General features: G+C 41.3%; 1 protein-coding gene across 3 annotated transcripts in view; it reads left to right on the top strand.

The window, feature by feature from the left end:
- MAPK10 (mitogen-activated protein kinase 10) overlaps nt 1–19,585 on the top strand; it is a 115,685-nt gene that overhangs the window by 3,471 nt on the left and 92,629 nt on the right. For all 3 annotated transcript variants that reach the window (XM_026660505.1, XM_026660502.1, XM_026660504.1), the window contains exon 2: nt 9,395–9,564. In XM_026660505.1, the coding sequence (XP_026516290.1) occupies nt 9,395–9,564 (170 nt within the window). The remainder of the gene's footprint in view (nt 1–9,394; nt 9,565–19,585) is intronic.

Genomic DNA, 19,585 nt, shown 5'->3' on the forward strand with positions numbered 1-19,585 from the left:
CAGGCTAGGTTTCAAAGACCTGTGTAATCTTGTCCCAGCTATGTCCCTGCTCTCATTTCCTTTTTCCTCCTTCACAATCCTGCCTGCTCACTGCTCCCTTTGTTGTGTCTCTTACCAATTCTTGGCCTTCACTGCCTCCTGTGCTTGGGACATTGCTCAATTTCTTGTTTACAAAGTGTTTTCTCTCTCCTCCTTCATGACTCTGTTGATAACCCACTTATTTAAAGAATCTTTTCTCCCATGGTCTCCCTTGACCACTGATATCCTCTTCCCTCCCTTGCTATTATGACCAGAGTTTTATGTTGTCTGTGTGTTGGCTTTGTGAACTCTTCAGGGCAGGGACCGTACAACTTTTATGTTCTGTGTGAAGCACCATATACCTTTATGTGGGGTAGTGTGAGGAGCCTGCATGTGTTGGCCCTGTTCTGTGTATAAAGAGGTTTCAATGTTCAGAGCTCTCAGTCCAGTTTTTTCCCCAAAAACATTTGTGTTCACTAAGGGCCAGATATTGTACTTATATGGGCAAAACTCCCATTGAGCTCAATAGGAGTTTTGCCTGAGTAAGCAGTTCAGCAAAGAGCTTCAAATGAGCACTAATAATACAATTCTAAATGCACACATACTAGTAAGACCAGTTTAAATTCCAATATTACGTGATTCTGCAGGAGTAGATGTGAGAGCTTTATAGAACTGGAAATGAGAGAGAGTCCTGGCTTCCTAATAGGACACACAATGTTCACACTTAGCTCCAGAAAATCTCAAGGAATCAGATTTTTAAACTGTGACACTTTTAGGTATCGAAAACTATTTTAGAGTAGTGGGGGTTATGGCTACCTGTGAGCCTTGAATATAGTTGACACCTGACTGTAAAGTAAGAGGGATATAAATAATAATTAACGTATATGTTGCATACACAGAATACATGATGGTGTGATATAATGGTTCATTGGCATCTCTGTGGTTTGGCCAGCCCAAATTCATATTTCAGAATAACCAGTGATTTAAGTAAACACATGTTAATCTTAGAATTCCTGTATTGTTCCTTGCAGAATTACGGCCTATGTGGCTTTTTATGTGTCTGAGTCAATATTTAGCTAAGATTTACATCCAATCTGACCTGCACGCAAACTACTTTTTAATCACTTTTGCTTGTGCTATATCCTTCTGAGCATAGTCTCGCAGCTTTTATGGGGAAATGAGGAGATTCATGATCTCTCTGCTGTAGCATTTCTAATCATCGCCTCCATTGTTAGCACAAATTGTACTTTGAACCCGTATGTAGGAGAGAACATTTAAATAAGTCCTTGTAAGGTTTTGAGTACACGCTTGCCTGTAGCACTCATTGTTTCTAGGAGTCTGAGGAGGATAAAAGCTCAACTATCCTACAAATACAGTTATCCGTTAAAATATGAAAGCAGCTGAGACCATCAGAGGGGATGAAAAGATGTGAGGGTTCTGAAATAGCGAAATGCTAGGCGTTGCTGGCATTAAAGAAAGGGCCAAAAGAATGTAGACTAAAACAGCATATAGGAATGTGTTCATTAGTGAATGTGAAAAGATTAAAGTCTCTTTAGATATAAATCAGGAAGAACTGGCCTGGGGACCATTTGGAAAAGGATGATGATGAAAGAAAGCATGCACAAGGAAAGAGATCCAAGGGAAGGGAAATAAAAATGAAATGACTGGACATCATAAAGAAGCAGTTGAGCCCCATGGCTAAGTAGGGGAAGCATTCTGTAGGTCAAAATCCTAAATGATGGTGTGACATTCCCCTGGTGTTATCTGGACCGGTGATCTACTAGGTCACTCCAATCCTTGACTCTGGGAGCCAACCTTACCCTGCTCTGCTATGAGAACCTCCACTCCTGTTCATGTACAGCCTCTGGAATGTAAACTGCTTGGATTGTGCAACCGAATGACACTAGTCAATATCTCTGGTCCCAGACACAACCCTAGGAACCTCTGTCTTGCAGTGTCCAGTTATATCTGGACACTGCAAGCTTAGATGAGTTGGTCAATTTAACAAAGAAATTGATATGTACCAGGCTTGTTATCCCAAGGGGAGTCTCTGACATGCTTCAAACCAAACACGGGTGCTTCAGGTAGAATAAACAAACCAATTTATTAATTACAAAAGATAGATTTTAAGTGATTATAAGTCAAACTACAAGAAGTCAGATTTGGTCAAATGAAATAAAAGCAAAATGCATTCTAAGCTGATCTTAACACTTTCAGTGCCCTTACAAACTTAGATGCTTCTCACGACAGGCTGGCTGGTTGCCCTTCAGCCAGGCTCTCCCCTTTGATCAGCACTTTGGTTGCTTGGTGGTGATGTCTGTAGATGTAGGTGGAAGAGAAAGGAGGAGCATGGCAAACGTCTCTCCCTTTTATCATGTTCTTTCTTCCCTCTTGGCTTTGCCCCTCTTCCCCCCCTTCAGGGTCAGGAGAGCATTACCTCATTGTAGTCCCTGACTGAACAAAGGAAGGGGGGTGACTCACTTGAGAGTCCAACAGATCCTTTGTTGCTGACTAGGCCAGTGTCCTTTGTTCCTGTGAGGCTGGGCTGGGTTTGTCCCATACATACCCTGATGAGGTGTGAACTGCCCCTCTGTACCTGGAGAATTTTGCCTGGGCTTGTTTTAAGCCATGAGGACACATCTTTCAGCCTCATAACTATATACATGAAATTACAACCTATAACATTACTATAACAACAATGCTCAGTGCATCATGAGCCTTCCGAAGACACCCGACATGACAAACTTTGCATTGGATACCACACAATCATATTATAAGGATGAACGTGGGGGTGCAGGGTGTTCCCCCGAGATACAGAGTGTCACAGATGTCAGTTGTGTGGTGTCATCTGCCCACACAAATGAAGAAGGGACACAATGACAAGTGTTTCAAAAAATTATCAATAGAAACAAACTCAGCAAGAAGGCGAAGAATATTTGGCTTGTCAGAGGTGGATCTGTTTGGCTTTCTTTGGGCCTTATTCATGCATGTAGCTATTACATGAATAAAATCTTTGACTTGGTAAGGTTGCTCAGGACAGTCGGAGTTTGCAGGATCAAGCCCTTATTTCCACTTTGGCAATTCGTGAAAAAACTCTATGGATGTCATGATTGAGCCTGTTTATTTGAAGAACTCTTTCCTTTTGACTTTGGGGACCAGATGGTGGGTATAAGACATTGCCTGTGTTCGAGGTAAGGGGTGAGGAGGGATTGCACACACCTGAATCTCTGGAGGGATTCTATTTGAATAAGCGGCAATTGCTCTTATGGATCTAGGGTAGTGCACTCTCGAACAGGAGTTCTGCCACCTGCAACATATGGAATGTGGTGTTCTCGAGGCTGGTCACTCTCTTCTGGATGGGGTAGAGAGATGTGGGGCTATGGCCACCATTGGAAGGACATCACTTGTGCTAGGTTGACTGTGCAGGGGCTTCCATCCCATTCTCTTTCCCTCTATATGCCCCACACATCCAGGATAGGGTCAGCACCATTCTGGCCCTAAATGAAGTAGCTATCATACTGGTCTTGAGTCAAAACTCATAGAAGTCAATGGGAGTCATTCCATTGACTTCAGTGAGCTTTGGATCAGGCCCACTAACAGTATGACAATACTTATATATATGTATATATTGTGACACTTTCAGATCGGACAGCGTCCAGAGAGTGGTGGAAGGCAGGTGTAGTAGCCCTAGAATGCTAAAGTTCCTATGAGTTGAAAAGGGGTTACCTCAGATCAACTAGGGACACTTGAATCCAATTAAGGGCAACCTCTGACCTTTGAAAAACCCCTCTTCTCATGAGGGAAGGAAGGAGGGACTCTGGTGAAGGACTGGCATCCAGAGGCCAGCATAATAGGACAACACCCCAGAGAGGGGCAGGGAAAGGTTTTCCATTATTGTGTTGCAAGGTTTTGGTTTGGTTTGGTTTGGTTTTTTTTGACTGAAAAGTACTGCTTAGGCCTACCCTCAGGCCCACCTTGTAAATATTGGAAAATAAAACCTGAGTGAGGAATACAAACTCTCTGGAGTGGGACTGATTTACTCCAGGTCCTTCCGCGCTCCTCCCCCTCATCGCCAGAGGGGGAAATGCTGAGCCCGTCAAGGTGAAGGAGGTATAAAGTACCTGTAAAGATATATTTGAGATATTGATCCGTAAGTATTTGTGATATATTAGGATTGCCAATCATGGGATATGGGTAAAAAGTGTCCATAAACAGCCAAAATAAAACTGTACCTGTTAATGAACAACCATAGAGTTTTTAGGGTGGAAAATAGGTAAAGGAAGCAGTGGAATTACATAATATGAGAATAAAGTTCTCTGGTCTATTCATCTGCAAAGGCGAGAGAAGAATATTTCTGAGAATCATAAATCTGGTTCTGTTTACTGTTGTGTTTCCTTCTGTTTTGCCCTCCACGTTGAAAAAAAAAAAATTAGCTAGTCAAAGTTGTGTGTCAAGCAGCAATTGCTGCTTGTGTTTTATCAGATTTTTTTCATTTAATTGTTCCATAAGAGCTGCTAATGTGTTTTCTAATGTGCTAGGATTTAGCAATGCCCGAAGCAAGTTCATTCTCCAATCCTTCCACTGACTGTCTTCACAGCTCTATTTCCGTGGTTTTGGCATTAAACAAATTTTAGGTGTATCTCTTCCCTTGCCGTTCATAATGAGTCATATCCTCAGCTGGTGTAAATCTCCAGAGCTCTGATGTCTAGAGCTGATCAAAAAATGAAGAAAAATTTTTGCAAATAAATAAAATAAAAATGAAAATTTGACATTATTCCATTTTGAACTTTGCAAAATAGAAACATTTTTTTAGTAAACTTTGAATTTTTGAAACTTGTTTTTCCTCTGTTCATATCCCCCCCCCCTTTTGTCACTTAGTTCAATAAAATGAATGATGACTAGGGTTTTTTCTTGTAGTACTCACTAACTTTTCCAAAATTGATTAAGTTTTCAGAAGTTGACTGGAAAAAGAAAATGCTGTGTGAATGTTTACACATGCGAATTGAAAATTCAGTTCCCATGAATGCTCATGCAGTAAAACTTAATCACACAAATGTATGTAACAAGCAAGCACAATCATACCAAAATTGAATTCATATTAAAATCCAAGCAATTATCCAGGTACTTTTTTGTATTGTTTGGCAGTAATCATTTGACAGAAATGTGTGAAACTAAAGTGGCTTTTGTTCAAAGGGTAAGGAGGGAATACTTTATTTAGTTTTGTGGCACCTGAATTGTACAATTAGTTTGGAACCCCAAAACTATAACATGGCCCAGCTTCGCTGCAAACTTACCGGTATTTCAGCTTCACCAAAAGCTTTGTTGACATCGGTGACACTTATTCCTCTGTAGAAGGCCCACACAAGTTCTATGAATTGCTTAAATCCCAAGTAAACCCAATTTTGAGGACTTAAGTGGGGCCTGATGTGAAAGAAATAGCTCAAATGAGAATTTTGGCTCAGCATAAACTTTAATTTTTTTTTAAATGAAATGTATGTTGATAAGATATGAAAGCAACTCTTTGCTTCATGGTCAAAAATCACTAGGTATTGATCATGATCTTGCCCATGCACCCCCATAGTAAGTTCTCTAATTTTTTTGGTTGGTAACCTGTCATGGACTAATTAAATTTATTTCCAGTATTTTGAGAGACTGTATGAGTGTGAGCGAATGACAAACTTGCTGACTAGGCTGTTAACTATTTTTGTGAGTCTGCTTAGGCCTACAGTGAACACTGATGAATATTCAATTGTGCGCTGACTTATAAAAGGAATTGCATAGGATGCATGTCAACACAGTATTTGACCCTTAAGCTCTAAATATCTTGATTTTTTTTTTAAACTTTCTCATAATGAATATTGCATCAATGTCTTTTCCCCACCCTGGATATCCACCCGTGTAGCATCATGTCGTCAGTGAACGTGAGGACAATAGTTGGTGTCATTAGATTGCCCAAATCAACCCAAAACCTTCTCAGCTTCTTTATAAATCTATTTTTAGCACTAAAGAATGTGACTAATATTCTGGTGCAATAATGAATGTTGGGTTGAGAGTAGGAGGCTCGCAATGTGAACTTTGTCCTCACTGTACAGAAAATGATAATGGAATAAAACACATTGCAATCTGTTTGACTACTTAGAGGTACTTGCCTCTCACTTCCAGTTCTGGTGTGCCAGACTGAGCACACCATGTGAATATTTCTCTACAGAAAATGGAAGACGGTTCAAGGCTTAACTTTCACAGTGTCATTCTTCTGTTTCTTCAAATGTATTTTTGAGTCATTCAGGACTTTGTCTTGAAGCTTGAATTTGGCACTGTGTCAGTGTCCATAAAACTTATTTTTTTTTGTGTTTCCAAAAAAAAAAAAAATCCTTGCACTGTCGGGCTCATAACAAACTGTAATATTTTAATTGCTTCTCTGAAAATGATGTTTACTGCCTGAATGAACAGCCATGTTAATCAGAATGTTTCAAACAAATTATCTAAATGAGCTAGTTATAATTAAACAGTGCTATCCAGTGGAGTGGTCATTCTCATGAGAAAATTGACAGAATATTAAGCATTCTAAGGCAAAACCAAGAAGAGATGATCTTGACAACGTCAGTTTTTGAACTTTAATGCTCACTTTATGGAGTATTGGCATTTAAAAACAAACAAGCAAATAAAAAAATCCTCCCAATGAACTCTTCTCCTTGCCCCAACCCATCAAATTCACACTGTTTGAATTCTATGGCCATGTATCACAGTTGATTGTGACAGCAAAGTTTTGATTATGTAACAGAATATATTATGATCTGTTGTTTTTAATAATAGAATAAGTGAAATCAGTTAGATTTCTCTAACTAAAGATGGATTTAAAGGAATTAATGATGGACAACGAGGGAGGGTGGTGGTTAGTAAGTGGAAGGCACAGACTTGGGGCTGGTTCCTATGCTCATTGAAGGCAATAGAGAAGCTTTCTTAGACTTCCATGCATGTACTATCACAGAGGTGGGCAAACTACCGCCCGCGGGCCACATCCGGCCCGCGGGACCGTCCTGCCTGGTCCCCGAGCTCCCGGCCCGGGAGGCTAGCCCCCGGCCCCTCCCCTGCTGTCCTTCCTCCCCTGCAGCCTCAGCTCGCCCCGCCGCTGGCACAATGCTCTGGGCGGCGGGGCTATGAGCTCCTGGGGCAGCGCAACTGCAGAGCCTGGCCTGACCCGGTGCTCTGAGCTATGTGGTGGCGGTGGCGGCAGCGTGGCCCGGCTCCAGCCGGGCGCGCGGCTGTAGCGCCATCAGCCACCAGTGCTCCAGGCAGTGCGGTAAGGGGGCAGGGAGCGGGGGGGTTGGATAGAGGGCAGAGGAGTTCGGGGTGGTGGTCAGGGGGCGGGGCTGTGGATGGTGGTCAGGCGGCAATGGGGTTGAATGGGGGCAGGAGTCCCAGGGGGAGTCAGGAAGGAGTGGGGGTTGGATGGGGCGGTCAGGGGCGGGGTTCCTTGGGCAATCAGGGGACAGGGAGAAGGGGTGGTTGGATGGGGCGGGGGTCCTGAGGGGGCCGTCAGGAATGAGAGGAGGGGTTGGATGGGACAGGGAGTCCCGGGGGGAGCCATCAGGAATGAGAGGAGGGGTTGGATGGGGCGGCGGGAGTCCGGGGGCAGTCAGGGGACGGGGAGTTGGACAGAACAGGAGTCCGGGGGGGGGGGGGCAGATAGGAAGGGGGGGCCGGCCCACGACCCCCTCCCCTAACTGGCCCTCCATACAATTTACAAAACCCGATGCGGCCCTCAGGCCAAAAAGTTTGCCTGCCCCTGTACTATTAGCTACTTAACCCTCCATCCTGCAAGATCTGGAGCACCTTTGGTTCCCATTGAAGTCAATGAGCATTAAAGGTGCTCAGCATCTTGCAAGATGGGGCCTTACTTTACTAACTTTTTTGCTGTGATTTTAATCCCCAATTGACTATTTGTTCAGAAGCTGATGAGATTGGTCCCTGTGACTTTTTTTTGGGGGTGGGGGATCACCCAGATCATTTACTCATTAATACAGGGGAAACAGAATTCAAGTTATTTATATCTATATGAACCTGTACTTTCACATTTTTTCAAATCTGGAGTTTTTATTATAGTGTGTAGAATACAAAGTATACAGTCTAGGACACAGTACTCAGTTGGGGTCTGGCATTCAGTGTATGCATTCAGGCATATACCAAGTTTTAATCATGGGCTTTAAGAGTCCTTGTTTTTTTTCAGTTGAAAGATTTATATGCTGGAGTGATAAAATGAAAAATAAATATGTAATGTTCAAATCATCAAAGGGTCAAGAAGATGGCATTTCCCGAAGATGTCAGAAGACATCATTATATGATTGGAGGTGTCTTATAAATCTATATCAGATTACCCTCCAATTTTCTTACTGACCACTAGGGATATGAAACTGGCTGGTATTTGCTACTGTTCTTAGTTATACATGGAGATGTTTGTGTATTTATGATAAAATACTTTGTATTGCTTTTCAGAGGCTTTTGTATCCCAGCCTCTGAAAATTACCTCCTGTTGTTGCAGGACCAAATCCTGACATGCTTACTCTGCTTTTACTCTGGTTCAGTTTTATTTCAGTGAAACTTTTGTTTGAGAAAGGACAGAGCTAAAATTGATAAGTCTCTAAGATTTCCCCTATCATTTTAAAATTCAGTCATAGTGCCAGAATCCTCCTCATTGGCAGAATGTCTACTAATATTTTTCACTTAGTGCAGTCTGGGTCCTGGGACAAGGGTCTAAACCAAAGAAGGGCAGTGCACTGCCATGCTCAGTGAGAACTGCTCAGAATCTCTCAGGCAGGATCAGTCCTATAATCGTGGCTTGTTTTTGTGCTTATCTGAAATGATTTGTGGCTTTGCCCTGATGCTCTGCAGTAGTAGCACCCCTCCTTTATTTTTTCAGGCAACTGCTACAGTTTACAAAACTTAAGAGCTTAATTCCCATGTCATTTGCACCATTTTACATTGATGTAAGTCCACTGATGTTAAAGGAGTTCTCAGCTACACCTGGTTTATTGCAGTGTGAGAGGAAAGTCAGACCAAAAGCACCATATAGAACCCTCCTGCAAAAGCCCTGAAGTACCAGTAATGGCATGCATATACCAATGGCTGGGAATTTCTGTTCTACAGACACTGGCTAAAGGAGGCTTCATGACTTTGCAATGGAAGTTTCCTAGGTGAAGGAGAGTTTACTGTTGTATTTGAAAGCCTTTGAGAAATCATCTGACGGTGTACAAGTCTCTGACAATGAGCATAAAATGACAGCAATACATATTTGAAAACTAGGCTCTCTTTCATTGTTATGCTGATGATTTACTGGTCTTGGTTTTGTCTTTCTGTCAACTCCTCATCTCCATGACAGGGATTTGGGAAACAAGTGGATGTGTCATATATTGCCAAACATTACAACATGAGCAAAAGCAAAGTTGACAACCAGTTCTACAGCGTGGAAGTAGGTGACTCAACCTTCACCGTTCTCAAGCGCTACCAGAACTTAAAACCTATTGGCTCTGGTGCTCAGGGAATAGTTTGGTAAGTCTCTTCAGTTTCTTTTATTTATGCTTTTAAATAGGATATGCCTTCTGCATTTCTTTAGAGTTTGCTAGTTCCAAACATTGTAAAAATAACAGTTAGCAGACATCCGTAGAGAAAAAGAGTCTAGTGTTCCTCTAATAAATGTTCTTGCTGTTGTGAATGGTAGCATTGGGTTTGTTTCTCACATAGCAAGTATTAACTAGCAAGAAAGTGGGAGACAGATGTTACAATAATTGACAACTATAGCCCTTATTTGCAGCAGAAGTGCAAATTATATATCAAACAGACCCTGTAATTTCTACTCCTGGCGCAATAAAAGTCACGGAGACCTATTTAGAAACAAGTCACATCCCATAGGCATCTTGAAGCTTTCACATATCTGCATGACAGATAATGTTTTTCTTTATTTTAAGTGACATTTCAATGCAATGTATAAATAATCCAAATGAATGACAGAAATGTAATAGCTGATATTATGTAATATATACCATTAATAGAATTCACAGAGTAAATAATCACATTAAAAGCTTATGTGACATTTTCTTTTACATTTGTTTCTGCAGTTTTAGAGATGGTCCTTTCCTTTTGCCTACCAGTGGTTTATAGTGTGAACCCCTGTCCAGTGGTACACAGCATATTTGTTTTAGACAGCAAATAGTTCTTTTCCCCCCTCCCCCAACTACTTTATCATAGATGTGCTTTTCTGTCTGTCTTCTCTAACACTGCAGTATTGTGAATTTAATGTAATGCTACCTTATCATGAGAGAGAATGGCAGAAACACGAACTTTCTCTAACACAAAGGCAAGTGCAATTCCATAGATTGCTCAGCATAGACACTAAAAATTAGCAGTGAACCATGGCATCTGTACCTTCAACCCCTTCCAAGTCTGCATCACTTACAGAACCTATGCCACTTCCACTGACCAAACTGTGTAATTTCAAATCTGCTTCATGGCATCAAATGGAGAATTTATTTATAGTTTTTATCATACCTTTTTTTCCAATGTTTTTACAATCGGATTTTAGAAAGAAATATAATGTATGTATTAAGTGCTTTTGTTTGTTTTCCCAGGATGTTTCTCCTTCACTACCTAGCATTAAGCTCTTGTCTTCTCTTCCTACTTTGCATCCTGTATTGCTGTGAAACTCCTTCCTCCTCTCAAATCAAATTTTCCTATGCCTATCCATAACTGATTTGCTGTGAAGTTCAATTATGAGCAACAAAGAACAGATAAAGCTAAAGGCATCTAAATAGAATCAATAACATCCTGTGATATTCATATTTCATGCTGAGATTTGACAGGCCAAAAATCTGAATGCTTTAAGCAAAAAAATCTCCCAAACAAAAAGAATCCCAAACACCACCCAACAAACAAAGTATAAGCTAATACAAATCCCCTGGAATAAATGAATAATGGGGTAAGGCTGCAAAAAGACCAGCGTAGTTTGGGGCTGCAGATGTAAAGATATCACATCATGGATTGGGAAGATAAGATTCATTTCTATACAGAACCTGAAATATTTAGTGTTGAATTTCAGGCTCTAGTTTACCAGAAGGATACTGACAAACTGATAGGTGCAAAGGAAGATGAATCATTGGTAGGGTGGGATGAAGTGATTTATTTACAAAGACACATTCTAAAAGGTATCTGTAATTTGGCTATGAGAAAACAAGTGGGGAGATATGCTAAAAGCCTACAGATATTTGAAGGGTATAAACACCAAAGGCAGAAATACATTATTTTGTGTGATGCCTGTGGATAGATCTAGAAGGAACTGGATGATATTAAGAAAAGGAAAATGTAGGCTGACAACCTTCCTGTCAGTGAGATGTATTAGATTGTGAAATAATCTCCCAAAAGAAGTGGTGGAAGCCTTGTTACTTGGACCTTTTAAACCTTAATTGGCCAAAACATAAGAACATGGACCTGAAGGGTTTTTCCTTACATTGACAAAAAGATGAACTGAGTGATCTTTTTAATCTCTGAATTCTCTGATTCTAGAAGATGTACTGTATTTAGCTGTTCTTTCTCACCCCTGCAATCCCCAAAGAAATTGTGCTGGAGAAAAAAAAAATCTGATTTTTTTGTGGTGTGAGTGGAAAAGTGATTTGGTAGTCTGTTGGAAAATGTGTTCGAGAAATAACCAAAATTGGCAAAATTATCATTTAATAACATTGGCCAAAAACCACACTGATAAATAGTTTTGGAAACATTCCAGCCATTTAAAAAGAGGCAATAAATAAATGACATCCCCAAAAATTGGGAGAGCCTCCATTTTCTTCTCACACTTGAGGAACAACAGTGCAGTTTTTGTGCCAAGAGATAGGGAACAGCTGCTTTTCTTCATCCTCACCTGTGCCTATTTTCTCTGAAAGATGATCAGACTTGGCATCACGTGAATGGCAGTGAGCCTCAAAAGTAATGGTGACAGCTGGCTCTGGTAGAGAAGATTTCTTGCCAAGCTCATCTTGTTCTTTAGGTGAGAGAAATGCTGATGGAGTCTCTATGTAAATAACTGGGAAGACCTATGTTATGTTATCTTTTTAATTCCAATGACTATGAATATATTACATCTGCTTATTTGTTGCTCAAGAAAATTCAGAGATTTTGGGGGCTCAATTTTAGCTCTTGTTGCCAGAAGTGCTTAGGTGTTAGGGGGATTGGATATTTAGTAGCGGATCAGATTATTCCTGAGCCATTCTGTCTAGTCTAGATACTGGCATGATGACTTAAGGATAGGGACCCAGGTGCAGTACACTCAGCAATGATCCTTATGGCTGGACTAAAAGAAGAGCAGTGTACATTGTTCCTGTCATCTACTTTCATATACCATGAGGTGCTAGGAGTTTACAGGGTGTTTGGCTACACACACAAGTCACCTATTCATGCCCTATTGGGGTTTAAGAGCGCTGCCTAGTAAATCAGCCAGGCCCCACACCTAGCACTCAGTGGAAGATTTGGTCACAATTCTGGATGGCTCCTGGGAGGATAAAGGTTGCCCAAGGCCTTTTCTTTCTAGAATAGCCATAGAAGAAGAAGAGGATTTAGTGCAACTAAGTACTACGGTTTTTGCAAGATCTGGGTGGTGGATCATAAAGAGTAATATGTGGTATAGCACTGGTGATAATGTCAAGTCAAACCCCCATCAGTGTATGAGAGTCACAAGGTATTGAGATCTTACTCATCCATATAAATAAAAATTAACACAAACAGAAGATTTTCAATGCAAAATGATTCATGTGGGGGAATATCACCCAACCACAGAAAAATAGGGAGTTCTGGACGAAGAGAAATTAAGATAAACATGGTCTTACTTCATTATTCCCAGAGCAATAAGCCCAACACAAAGACACAGTCTCAGGATGGGAGTATTGCAATAAAGAAGTAAAATCCTCAAAGGAAGAGTAATCTCTCAAAACTTTGTTTAAAAAAAAGAGAGAGAGAGACCCTACCATATGAAGTGTTTTAAACCCCCATTGCATCCATGTGGAACAGTTATAAATGTTTCAAGACAAATGCCATATTGAGATGTGTTGATTATAAACATGTTCGGTTCAATATTCTCTGGTTACCCTGAAGTTAATTCCTTCTTTTTTCATACCATAAGGGTTTCTGCTAGTCCGAGTTCATGTGGAGGTTTTTGTAAGTGCAGAAGCAGAACACTTGTTTATGAGCAGGGGTTTACTCCTTGTCCCTGCCACTGTGTGTCTGTGAAAAAGATTAGTTGATTAAATGGCAGCGTATGTGTGTATGAATGGTATGTTTGTTTAGGGGGGTCTGTAGCATCCTCTAGTGGTGCATGTGTACATAAATAATACCACTGGCAACGTTGAAACGTTTTGTTGTGTTATCTCAATGATCATATTGAGCTCATGAGCTGTGGCATTGCTGGGGAGTATATGGGCTAGATTCTTCAGTCTGCATAGGACACTTAAGCTCTTACAGGGAGGGATTGTCCCTTTGTTCTGTTTCTACAGCATCTAGGGCAAGGGGTTTCTGGTCTATGAGACTTCTAGACTCAATTGCACTATAAATCATAAATAATAATTTGTCACATGGCCTGAGTATCTGCAGATGGTCAGCAGACAATTTCCCCTCCATCAGTGTAGCCATAACCTGCACCAGCCACAACCCACCACTGGTATATGGGGAAGAACAGGGCATATCAGGGGTGTGGAGTAGCAGAGGTCAGACAGAGAAGAGAACATCCTCTGTGGCTTGTAGCTCGTATACAAAAGAATATCATAGGCTTACCTACCCATGTTTCTTTCACTCATCTAACTGAGAACTGGTGTGTAGGGGCTGTTAGAAGCTGTGTGGATTCCCATTACAGGTCATGTTGTTTTAGTTGACTTATGCAACAGCCTGAGGAAAAGTTATCATCCTCTGCTTCAATATTTGTACATAGAGGACTAGGCGTACCTCCATTGAAGTTAACCTGAATATCTGGCCCCAAGGATGTAACACTAACTTTCACAGGAAGAGGAAGAGAGAAAACATTTCTTTCTGAACAAAAAGACTAAACTGTCATTTTACACTATGTGTAATCAGTTATTTCAGATTCAGAAATGATAGCTGCAGAATAACAGCCTAAGAAAACAAAAGCACAGAGTGACGCAACCTCTACTCAGAGGAATTTTAAAAATGTACACCGATTTGTAGCCCTAGCACTTTGTGCTGCAGTCGCAAGTCTCAGATGATCAAGTATCTCAGGCCTAGTTAGAATTTGGAATGCAATTTTCCCAAAATTGCAGGAAGCGTGTTGATAATTTAGCCAGTGGCATTCTTTCATGTGACTCAGAACTGAGCAAATGCACCTATTTGGCAATTCCATTCCAGTTAGGTAATCCTGTAGAACCAAATCTTGCAGTCTTTTTGTGGGCAAAATTCCACTGGGCTAAACTCACAGTGGCAATCATTCTGTCTACCTACAATTTTTTTCTCTAGTTTGTATTCTTTAGAATGGCTTCTAGTCTTCATTTTCTATCCTAAACTATTACTTATGTTGCTATGTGCATACACCTTCTACCCCAGAAATTGCTGCATTTCAGTAGTGGTTGAAGTGGTCCCTTTGGAGAACTCAATCTGTAAGGTTCTTTGGAAGAAAGGCAGAATATATACAGTAAATGCCAGTTTTTATTATGGAGAAAAGGTGGGTGAGGTAATATTTTTTTTATTGGATCAACTTCTGTTGGTGAGAGAGATAAGCTTTTAGAGCCACACAGAGCTCTTTTTCAGGTCTGGGAAAGGAACTCCCATCATCACATCGATCATTTTCCTGTGTGAGTTAATTCGAGAGCATAGTGATTGTCTGGTTTCACCCACATAATTGTTGTTGGGATGTTTAGTGAACTGGATGAGGTACACCACATGTGATAGGCATGTGTAGGACCCCTGGATATTGAAAGGTGTGTTGTGGGGGATGTTGATCATTGTAGCAGTGGAGATATGTCTGCAGGTTTTGCATCTGTTGTTCTGGCAGGGTTTGGTGTTGCTTTGAGTTACTGTATCCTGGCCTATAGGGAGCTTGCTTCTGATCATGAGCCTGGAGAGGTTGGGGAGGTTTGGGGGGTTGTTTGAAGGCCATAAGTGAGGGTTCAGAGAAGACTTATTTCAGGATAGGGTCCTCATTGAATATGGGTTGTAGTTGTTTGTTGATACCATATGGGTTCCAGTGTGAGGTGGTAGGTGACAACTAGGGGGGTGTGGTCAGAGGGGGTTTTATTTCTGTATTGAAGAAAAAAAATTTTTTTGAGGTATTTGGGTGGCCTGTTCCATGACATGATCTACTTTTTTGGTGGAGAGTTCTTGTTTGAAAGTAGTTTTGAGTGTGTTAAGGTGTATATTCCAAACTTTCTCCTTGGAGAATATTCTGTGGTACCTGAGTGCCTGGCTGTAGATAACAGATTTCTTGGTGTGTTTGGGGTGGTTACTGGATCTATGAAGGTAGGTGTGGTGATCCATTCTTGTATATGGTTGTCTGTAGAGTTCCGTTGATGAAGCTGATCATGGTGTCCAGGGAGTTGATGCTAGTGTGGGAGTGTTCCAGAGAGAGTTTAAAGGATGGGTGGTGGTTGTTGAAGTAGTGGTGGAAATCTATGAAGGAATTTAAACCATCTGTCCAGAGAATGAAAATATCATGGATGTATCTCAGGTATCATTAGTTTTGTGGTGCATTTGTCCAGAAATTTTTCTTCAAGGTGGCCCATGAAGAGGTTGGCCTATTGGGGAGCCAACTGAGTACCCATCATTGTTTCCATGGTTTGACTTGGTTTAATTGGTTTAACAGGCCACTTTACTTTGAATGGTCCCTTATAATATGTGCTAACTACTTACCCTAAACCAGGGGTCGGCAACGTTCGGCACGCGGCTCGCCAGGGTGCTTGCCCGGCCCGCCAGGGTGCTTACCCTGGTGAGCCGCGTGCCTAACGTTGCTGACCCCGGCCCTAAACAATCTCTTCCATATTTAATTGCACATTTTCATTTAGCTCTTGACCAGATGAAATGATTACCCTCTGATCTACATCTGGAGCAGTAACTCTGACTTTCCGTTGTTGTAGCTGTGATTGGTTTCCCAAGGAAACAATGTCAAATTTCATAAACACATTTGGAATCTGGAATGCTGACAGCTGTATCCTGAGGTGGTAAGCTACTGCCGCTAACTTCATTAGTGGTCGCAAATACTCAGGATATGGCCCTGAGTCTTTAAGGAATGTTTGTGTAACAGTGTTTGACTGGACAGGGCAGAAGATCTTTCTTAAGACGTGATCATTGCAGCCTTTCTCCTGGTAGGATTGCAGAGGCTATTTGCTCAGCCACTAGGGTGGGAGAAGGGGAAAAAATGCCCTGGGATTGTTCTCCCTCCAGCAGCTTGGCTGGATTCCGGCAGGAGCTACCTTCAGCCCTGTTCACTTAGAGAGTGTGTTGCCACAATGTTAAGCTGTTGTGCAAAGTGCAGGGGATAGGAAGCTCCAGAATGGGCTTGGAGGTCTGCATAAGAGTAAAGGACTTATATTCTACCTCTGCTCTGCTTCTTGTAACTTCTTCCCTTTATTAATATCTTGAAATAGTGGGGGAAAGAAGGCTGAAAACGTTAATGTGTATCCCCCCGCAGTGCCTGGAGACACCTGAGACAGGATGAAGACCCAGTTTTTTAAATTAAATAGGGAGTTGAAATATATGAAGTTTGAGCAAGAGTTATTGTCAGTATCTTCTTTTTTTTCCGTTAAAGTTTAAAGCAATAAACAAACAGACTGACATGTAATTATTTGACAAAAATGATTCCTCATATTTTTATAATGCTCCTTTATCACCTGAGAGGCTTCTGGTATGAAGGAAGTTGCTACATATTTCAAGTTTATCTTCTCATATTTCATATTCCTTTGTTAGTACACAGAAATCTGAGAGAGAATTCAGATTCTGTAACCATGACAAGATGTAATAAAACCTGCTACAGTGTAACATGCCCTCTCTGGTGTTTTCACATTCTGTTTCTCTCTTTATAAGGAACTGATAAGGCTCCCACCATTGTAGTAGCTATTGTAGGCACCAGTGTGCTCCCATTTCCTCTCTGAGGCCTTATCTAAACATACAATTTAACTAACTTGGTTTAGAAACTAATTAAATTGGTACAACCCCCTTGTATGGACATTTACATTGGTTTAAGGGTGTCCTATATTGATTTAGCTTAAACTGACTCCTTACTGACATAAGCTATATCAGTGTAAGGCATTCTCAGGCTGCTTTAAGAGTATCCACATTAGAGAGTTTTAATCTAATTAAGCCAGATTTAATTAAGTCCGTTTCCAAACTGATTTAGTTAAATCAGTTCAATCTCTATGTGTATACAAGGCCTACCTAACTTGCATTGATCTCCACAGCTCCCTGCTCTTTCCTTGGTGCCCTCTCATTCCTCACATCTGGCCATCTCAAAGGATTTTTAAATGATCCTTTGATTCTCCTCCTTTCTGAGGTTGCCATTGTTTTCTACTATAGTTGAATAGCAGGCAAGTTTGGGTTCGAGAAAAGGCTGGGTTCAAGTCTGACTATTGTCCACAAATCTCAGTGATTTCCTGATTGAATTCAAACTTGCCCCTGCATCCCAGGGTGAAATCCTGGCCCTACTGAAATCAACAAGAGTTTTGCTATTGTTTTTGATGGATTCAGGATTTCACCCTAAGCTAAAGCTAAAAGCTCTTCAGGGCAGGCCTGTGGAAAGGGGCCAGTGCTCTCCTTTTCAACACTCTCATACCACACACGTTTCTTCTAGTGATTACCTACTCTTGCTTTTGCATCACAGTCTGTCTGCCCACTCATATTTACAATGGTCACGTTCTGTCTTCTGACAGATCCAAATGCTGTTGGCATGGGAAGTTTCCACACAAATCGCTACTATCATTCTGTATATTACTAGCAGAAATCTATCTTTCAATCTCCCAGCCCCCCCCCCAGACACATACCATTACACCCCTCCCCTTGCCTCTCTCTCTAATTTCACTGCTCTACAGCCAAAATGCTTCTGAAATAAATGTAGTCAAACTTTACTAATTCTGGGTCACTGAGAACGAAAATGATGCTTAAAATTGTTGATTGGCTCTAGTTTTCAAGATATGCTATTGGGTCAGTATATACGACCCTTGACTTGGGAATGGCGGAGGATAAGTGAGTTACAAAGGGAAGGGATCTCAATTTAAACCAGAAATGACTAAAATACATCTTTGACTGGATCTATGAATAAATCTATGACTGGGTTTGGACAGTACTTGCTTTTTAGGCAAAACAATGAATGATGCAATCTGAAGCTGGTATTGCGTCATACATGATATGAATTGCATCATGTTATTCCTAGAAGTCATGGATGATGCAATCATAACGAAGCTTACATCACTCTGCTGAACAAATTGCCCTATATCAGCTCTAGAAATCATACAGTGTCGTGCTCTCTTATTTGTCAGTGTTTGATTTTGCAAAGGGACACATTTCTGTTTAGCCAAAGTGAGCAGAGATGCCTCGTACTGTGTGAACAGTGCAGATAACTTCTGCTATGTTTGTGGTGAAGTGACTTTTGCATCACAAAAGCGCAGTATAACCACTATGGTTAAGAAAGCCTATCACCTTTATTTTGGCTGCAAAATTGGAGATCAGGACAAGAGGTGGGCCCCACACATATGCTGCAATACTTGTGCAACAAATCTTCGCCAGTGGTTGAACAGGAAAAGGAAATCTATGCCTTTTGCAGTGCCAATGATTTGGAGAGAGCCAACAGATCATACCAGCAATTGCTACTTCGGCATGGTGCCTCCAGTTGGGAAAGGTGTGTCAAAGAAGAAAAAGTGGACTGTGAATTATCCAAACATTCCATCAGCTATACGCCCAGTACCCCACGGAGAAGGACTGCCGGTTCCCGATGCACCAGAATCATTCTCACTTGAGTCAGACGAGGAAGAGGAAGAGGATGAAACTTCTGGTCCTGAACCATCAATGTCACAGGACCCACATTTTCTCCCATCCTCCTCCTCTGAACCACACCTCATAACACAAGGTGAACTGAATGACCTTGTCAGGGATTTGGAACTACCCAAGAGTAAGGCAGAGCTGTTGGGCTCCAGAGTACAGCAGTGGAATCTCCTGGCAGGTCATGTTAGGGTTTCCATGTTCCGTGACCGTCAAAAGGATCTTGTCCCATTCTTCTTCATGGAAGGTGATCTTGTAGCCTGCAACAACATCGATGGTGTGATGGCAGCCCTCAACATCGTTCACGATCCAGATGAGTGGAGACTGTTCATTGATTCATCAAAGACGAGTCTTAAAGCTGTTTTACTGCATAATGGCAATGTTTTGCCATCAATTCCAGTTGGTCATGCAGTCCATATGAAGGAAACCTAGGACAACATGAAACAACTTTTGAGGTGCATAAACTATGACCAACATCAGTGGCAGCTTTGTGGCGATTTGAAGGTTGTTGCTCTCTTGCTTGGTCTGCAGACTGGATACACAAAGTACTGCTGTTTTCTCT

The sequence above is a fragment of the Terrapene carolina genome, unplaced genomic scaffold, assembly GCF_002925995.2.
Source record: "Terrapene carolina triunguis isolate 2854851 unplaced genomic scaffold, T_m_triunguis-2.0 Scaffold789, whole genome shotgun sequence".
In the NCBI taxonomy this organism is placed as follows: domain Eukaryota; kingdom Metazoa; phylum Chordata; order Testudines; family Emydidae; genus Terrapene; species Terrapene triunguis.